We start from the raw sequence: 7,687 nt of genomic DNA on the forward strand, positions 1-7,687 counted from the left end.
TCTGTATGTGGGATCCGAACCCTCAGACGGGAGCGCCGCTGCACTTCCCAAGCGGCACACTATCCAGTGCGCCACCGGGCCGGCCCTAACAACTATACTTTTATGAAGTTGTTACAACAAGCAAACGGAAAGGACATTCTTGGGGGGGAGGGGAGAGAGGGAGGAGGGAGGGAGGTGTCGGTGATGGGCCATAATAATCATATACATTGTATATTGACAAAATAAAAATTTAACGAAAAAAAAAATTCTTCAAACAAATGAAAATAAAAGCACAACTTACCAAAACCTATGGGATACTGCAAAAATAGTATTAAGAGGAAAGTCTATTGCAGTAAATGCTTTACATCAAAAGAATAGCAAGACTTCAAATAAAAAAACCTAACATTAGACCTCAAAGAACTAGAAAAACAAGAACAATTCAATCCTAAAATTGGTTGACAGAAGGAAATAATTAAGTTCAGAACAGAGCTAAATGAAATAGAGGCCATAAAAATATATAGATCAAAAAGATAAACAAAACAAAAAGTTAGTTTTTTGAGACGATAAACAAAAAAGAAAAATCATTAGTTAGACTAACTAAACAAAGAAGAGAGAAAATCCAAATTACAAAAATCAGAAATGAAAAAGGAGACATCACAGTTGATACCACAGAAATACGAGGAATCATTAAAGACTATTATAAACAACTGTATACCAACAAATTTGAAAACCTGGAGGAAACAGACAAATTTCTTGACACATATAAACTACCAACACTGAATCAAGAAGAAATAGAAAACCTAAACAGACCAATAACAAGCAATGAGATTGAAGGAGTAATCAGCAGCCTCCCAACAAAGAAAATCCCAGGACTGGATGGCTTTACTGCTGAATTCTACCAAACCTTTAAAGAAAAATTAACACCAATCCTTTTCAGACTATTACAAAAAATCAAAACAGAGGCCATTCGCCCAAGCTCATTCTATGAGGCCAGCATCACACTGATACCAAAATCAGACAACGACACAACAAAAAAAGAAAACTACAGTGTCTTTGATGACCATAGATGCAAAAATCTTCAACAAAATATTAGCAAACAGAAAACAACAGTACATTAAAATGATTATACATCATGATCACATGAAATTCATTCCAGAGATTCAAGGATGGTTCCACATATGCAAATCAGTGAATATGATATACTATATCAACAAAATCAAGGACAAAAACCATGTGACTATCTCAATAGGCACAGAAAAAGCATTTGACAATATTCAACATCTCTTCATGATAAAGACTCTCAACAAAATAGGTACAGAAGGAAAGTATCTCAACACAATAAAAGCCATGTATGACAAAACCAGCACGAACATCATCCTGAATGGCGAGAAGCTGAAAGATTTTGCTCTAAGAACAGGACCAAGACAAGGATGCCCACTCTTTCCGCTTCCATTTAACATAGTATTAGAAGTACTAGTCAGAGCATTCAGGCAAGAGAAAGAAAGAAAGGGCATCCAAACTGGCAAAGATAAAGTCAAATTCTTCCTGTTTGGAGATGACATGATCTTATGTACAGAAAAATCTAACAACTCTACCAAAAACTCCTAGAGCTGATAAACAAATTCAGTAAAGTTGCAGGATACAAAATCAATACATAAAAATCAGTAGCATTTTTTTTTTACACCACCACCAACCAAAAGAAAAACAAATCAAGGAACGAGCCCATTTACAATAGCTGCCAAAAGAATAAAATATCCAGGAATATATTTAACTAAGGAGGTGAAGGGTCTCTATAATGTGAACTACAAAAGACTGCTGAAAGAAATTAAAGAGGACACCAAAAGATGGAAAGACACTCCATGTTCATGGACTGGAAGAATTATGACCACTCTACCCAAACCAATCTACAAATTCAATTCAATCTCTATCAAAATACCAAAGACATTCTTCACAGAAATAGAAAAAACAATCCTAACATTCATATGATACAACAAAAAACCTTGAATAGCCAAAGTGTTCCTGAGCAAAAAAAATAAAGCCAGAGGCATTATACCACCTGACCTCAAATTATACTCTAAGGCTAAGGTAACCAAACCAGCACTGTAGTAGCATAAAAACAGACACATGGACCAATGGAACAGAATAGAGAACCCAGAAATCAACTCACAGACTTACAACCAATTGATCTTCAACAAAGGCACCAAAAACATACACTGAGGAAAGAACAGCCTCTTCAGCAAATGGTGCTGGGAAAACTGGATAGCCATGTGTGAAAGAATGAAACTAGACCCGGACATCTCACCATATACCAAAACCAACTCAAAATGGATTAAAGACTTAAATATAAGACCTGAAACTATAAATCTCCTAGAAGAAAACATATGGGAAACACTTCAGGATGTAGGACTCGGCAAAGACATTATGAATAAGACCTCGAAAACACAAGCAAGAAAAGAAAAAATAAACAAATGGGATTATATCAAAGTAAAAAGCTTCTTTGTAGGAAGGGAAACAATCAACAGAGTGAAAAGACATCCTACAGAATGGGAGAAAATATTTGCAAACTATACATCCAACAAGGGATAAATATGCAGAATACACAAGGAATTCAAACAACTTAACAGTAAAAAGTAAATAATCCAATTAAAAAATGGGCAAAGGAGCTGAACAGACATTTCTCAAAAGAAGACAATACAAATGGTGAACAAGTATATGAAAAAATACTCAACATCCCTAATCATCAGGGACACGCAAATCAAAACCACACTGAGATACCGTCTCACCCCACTTAGACTGGCTATTGTCAAGAAGACAGAGAATAACAAATGCTGGCGAGGATATGGAGAGAGGCGAACCCTCCTACACTGTTGGTGGGACTGTAAATTAGCACAGCCATTATGGAAAACAGTATGGAGGTTTCTCAAACAACTACTGATAAAATTACCATACGATCCAGCAATCCCACTACCAGGTATACACACGAAGGAATGGAAATCATCATGTGGAAGGGATACCTGTAATCCCATGTTTATCACAGTTATATTTACAATAGCCAAGATATTGAACCAACTTAAATGTCCATCGGTGGATGACTGGATAAGGAAAATGTGGTGTATATACACGATGGAATACTACTCAGCCATAAAAAATAATGAAATTCTGCCCCCGGCCATGGTGTTCACGTTCGCGGCCTTCTGCTACATGCTGGCGCTGCTGCTCACCGCCGCGCTTATCTTCTTCGCCATCTGGCACATTATAGCATTTGATGAGCTGAAGACTGATTACAAGAATCCTATGGACCAGTGTAATACCCTGAATCCTCTTGTACTTCCAGAGTACCTCATCCATGCTTTCTTCTGTGTCATGTTTCTTTGTGCAGCAGAGTGGCTTACACTGGGTCTCAATATGCCCCTCTTGGCATATCATATTTGGAGGTATATGAGTAGACCCATGATGAGTGGACCAGGACTGTATGACCCTACAACCATCATGAATGCAGATATTCTAGCATATTGTCAGAAAGAAGGATGGTGCAAATTAGCTTTTTATCTTCTAGCATTTTTTTACTACCTATATGGGTAAGTTTGAAAAATACAATGAAAGTACGATTTCACTTTGCTGCCTAAAAAGTTTGCAGGCATTTTGGTCTTGACACTTTAAAATCCACTTGAAGAATAACTTAGTGTCTTGAATGGTGGTAACAAGTGGTGGCACAGAGCACACCAGCAAATTCACACACATTCAATGTGACACACAGTGGTACTTGTCAAGGCAGCAAACTGGCATGCAGCCAGAGGCAGAGTTTGGTCAAGGATGCTGCTTCCTAAGTTTTCAGACACACACACATTCAGTTGGTAAAGGACCGTCATTCTGCTTGACAAAGTGATGGTATCAAGAGGGTAAGGCTGTGTGAGTTTGTAAAAAAAATTTCTAATTGGCTTCATTGTCTCTCCAGAGTTTGTATTTATTTCTTTCCTTATTTTTTATAAGCTCTGTGCTCTGCCTTTTGTTTGCTGGTTTGCTTGATCTGAACAGGATGAATGAAGGAAGTTCTACCTCACAGGGTGGTTGCAGTTACCAATTTTTCTTCTTTCATACCGTGATAGGCTCATATCATTGTTCCTCTAGGTCAGGGTTTCTCAATTTTGGCACTGTTGATATTCTGGGCTGGACAATTCTTTGTTGTGGGAGGCTGTCCTGTACATTGTAGGATGTTTGGCATCACCCCTGGCCTCTACCCACTACATGACAGTACTACCTCACACTCCCATGCGTGACAACCAAAAATGTGTCTGGACATTGCCAAATGACCCCTGTCTATGCTGTAGATGACTATATATGGATACATTTACAAAAATAAGAATAGTGGGATTTTTTTCCCTTTGACTTGAATATTATCCCTGAAAATTGCATGAATGAGAGATTTCCTATATTTCCATCAGAGTTGCTTTAATTCTTAAGCATAAGTGAACGTGATATAAAAATATATGCTGAATTACTTGTGAAGAATGCATATAAAGCTATTTTAAATGGTTGTAAGACATTACTTACTAAGAAATTGGTTATGCTTACTGTTATAATCTGGTGGCAAACGTATTCTTAAGAATTTGCAAGTACTTTAGATATTCAAAACTGAATGAGAGAAAATTGTATAACCATCCTACTGTTCCTTTAGTGCAATATAATAAAATTCTGAAAAAAAAAATAATGAAATTCTGCCATTCACAGCAGCATGTTGAGCTTGGCGAAAATTATGTTAAGCAAAATAAGCCAGGCACATGTCATCACTCATAAGTGGGAGCTAGTAAATAAATAAATAAAAGAAAACAATCACAATAATATGTTGAATTTTCAGAAGGAGAGATCAGAACTGTGGTTATTAGAGGTGGGAAGGGGAGAGTAAGGAGGATTAGCGAGAAATTGGTTAATGGACACAGGCATTTATTACATTTTGTGATGATGAACATGTGAATTATCCTGATTTAATCACCACACATTGGACACAGGTATTGATATTCAACTCTGTACCCCAAAAATATGTATAATCAATTATGCTTTAATTTTAAAAATGCAAAAATGTTTAATCTGCAATGCAACAGTGCTCATATTGAGAGGTGAGGCCTGTAGGAGGCGTGATCTTGAGATCTTCACTCTCGCCCCGTCCCCCATATATGGTCGCAGTGAGAAGGTGACATCTGGGAAGCAGAGAGCGAGCCCTTACTAGAGACCAAATCTGTGGTGCCTTGATCTTGGACTTCCCAGTCTCCCAAATCGTGAGAAATAAATTTTTATGACCTATAAATTCACCAGTCTAAGGTATTTTGATATAGAAGCAGGAATGGACTAAGACAAACCTGTACAACACGCTATTAAAAATATGCAAAACCGTGCTATATATTTTTATAGATACTTACAAATATGGTCAAAGTATAAGGGAATGTGTGGGAATTATAAGGGGCACATTCAGTGGTTACCTCTGGTGGGGGCAGGGCAGGGAGAGTGACCTGATTAGAGAGGGTTATGCAGGGAAGTGCGACTGTACGGGATGCTTTGTTTCTTTGGCAGAACAGTGTGTGATGGGTGATCGCAATGTCAGTCATTGTGTTACTGAATCTCTGAAATACTTCATAATAAAAGAGGAGACTATTCATTGAGTGAATGCATTTATTATGTGCTGTGTGCACAGGACCGTGCCAAGTGCCTTGAGGGTGAAAGGGGGAATACCCCTCTTTTGTTCGTACTGTGTCTTGAGGTCTGATTCCCTCCCAACCCTGAACCCTGCTCCCCTGGCCCACCCCCACCTGCAGAAGGAGTGGGAAGCACCTGGCACTCTTCCCCAGCTCCTTGTCTGGAAGGAATGTCTCATCCATTAGACCTAAGGAAAAACTTTCCCACCGGTGCCGACAAGCTCCAGGGAGAGAAGAATCTCTAATCCCTGAGATCTTTTCTAAACTCATACTGAATTCTTGATTACTTAAGTTACACACGCTTCCTGGAGAGGGTTTCCCATAATCCTACCATCCACTATTCAGGTGTTTGTTGGGGGGTGATGCACGTGTGGTGGTGTTTTGTTTGTTTCTTTTCTGCAGCATGTGTGCACACATTTACACACTGGAGATGAGACGCAGTGCACAGTGTTGTGTCCTGTGATTGCAACCTCCTGTTCCATGGCAAGGGTTCTCTGGACAGTTTTTGGGAGAAGAACCTGCTGCGTTGTTGTTTGGTTTGGGGTCCCCCTCCTCTATCTGGGGGAGTTAGGAAGAAGCAGCCCCCTCCCGGGCTTCGGACCCCCTTACCTGAAGCCGAGGAGAATGGCTGAGGCGATGACCAGAGTGGAGAAGGAGAGTGCGTAGCCCACCGTGTAGACGACGTAAAGGGACAGGAGCTGCTCCCCCGGGGAGCTCTGCGTGCACACAGGGACATGCATGTACATGGGGCAGCCCATGGCCCTCTCTCTCCCACATTCTTCTTTCCCAGGGGACAAGGGCAGAGGTGGAGCCCTAAGTCAGACCCCAATGGGGATACCAGAGCCAAGGGAGAGAATAACCTAAGGTGATGATGGTCCTTGGATCTCTTGGACCCTGTTCCAAGGCCAAAGAGGTGAACACACACCACATTTGACTAGCACGCATGGTGTGCAAAGACCCCTGAGGCAGGTGGATGGGTGAGATGACCACAGGGGGGCCCACCAGAAGTCCAGGGTCTCTGCTCTGATGAAGCTGAGATCCTGCTACTCCCTCTCTGGCTCAGAACCCCTCCTCAACTCACTCTCCTCTCGCTTGGACTCCTCGCACTCCAACTGGTCCCTCCAGGGCAGGCTGGAGTTGTCCTTGTGCAGCCAGAGGCCTTCAGTGGTGCAGAAGTGGTACACAAGGCCCTGCAGCACTGGGGTGGGGAGACCTGGCAGCTGAGCCTTGGCCCAGAGTGAGAAGCCTGCCCAGCACTAGATGCCCCTGAGTCCTCCCCACCCTGAAAGTCATCCCTGCTCCCCCAGAACTGACCCCTCTGAGTTAGTCACGTCCTCTTCCCATGTTCACCAAACACACCCACACACACACAAACACACACACACACGCCTGGGCCTTCCTCAACTGCCATATGGCTTGATGGCCCAGGGATAGGACAGAGGGTCACCAAAGTGAGGGCTGCTCAGCCACCCTCAGTCTTTCTAATCAGCGACCCTGGGACAGAGTTGGATAAATCCATGACTTTGAGATGAGTTGAGACGAGTTTAGCCCAGTTCCATGTCCCTGCCTCCAACCCCAAATCACAGTACTGACGAGGACTAGTGGTGACCAGCAGTGGCCCTGCCAGCACCTCAGTAACTGGCTACAATTCCTGATTTTCAAGACCCAGCACCCATCTCTCTCACACATACTTGGGGAGAGCAGACCCTAGAACAAATGTGGCACCAAGTTCCTAAGAGGAAGGAAGACAGGCAGCCCTGCTTCAGGGAGCCCCAGTCTGAGGCAGACCCAGCTCTGTCCTCAGGGAGCCCCAGTCTGGGGAGGAAACACAGCCCCATCCTCACGGAGCCCCAGTCTGGGGAGGAGACATAGCCCCGTCCTCAGAGAGCCCCAGTCTGAGGGGAGACACAACCATATCCTTAAAATGTCCCAGTCTGATAGAGAGGACAAAGACCTTCCCTCAAAGACCACCTGTTGTAAAAGGAATACACAGTCTCACAGTGCAGATCCTCCATTCAAAG

At 42.1% G+C, this 7,687-nt stretch overlaps 1 protein-coding gene across 1 annotated transcript in view; it reads right to left on the reverse strand.

Moving 5' to 3' along the window:
- The window catches only part of GLP1R (glucagon-like peptide 1 receptor), a gene marked incomplete at its 5' end in the record, with an annotated part of 26,389 nt that extends 19,525 nt beyond the window's left edge, over nucleotides 1-6,864 (reverse strand). Inside the window, 3 exons of the mRNA XM_008591277.1 lie at nucleotides 3,181-3,256; nucleotides 6,276-6,380; nucleotides 6,744-6,864. Of these exons, the coding sequence (XP_008589499.1) occupies nucleotides 3,181-3,256; nucleotides 6,276-6,380; nucleotides 6,744-6,864 (302 nt within the window). The remainder of the gene's footprint in view (nucleotides 1-3,180; nucleotides 3,257-6,275; nucleotides 6,381-6,743) is intronic.
- Nucleotides 6,865-7,687: the final 823 nt, after the last annotated feature.

Source organism: Galeopterus variegatus, unplaced genomic scaffold (assembly GCF_000696425.1).
Source record: "Galeopterus variegatus unplaced genomic scaffold, G_variegatus-3.0.2 Scaffold6805, whole genome shotgun sequence".
NCBI classification, from domain to species: domain Eukaryota; kingdom Metazoa; phylum Chordata; class Mammalia; order Dermoptera; family Cynocephalidae; genus Galeopterus; species Galeopterus variegatus.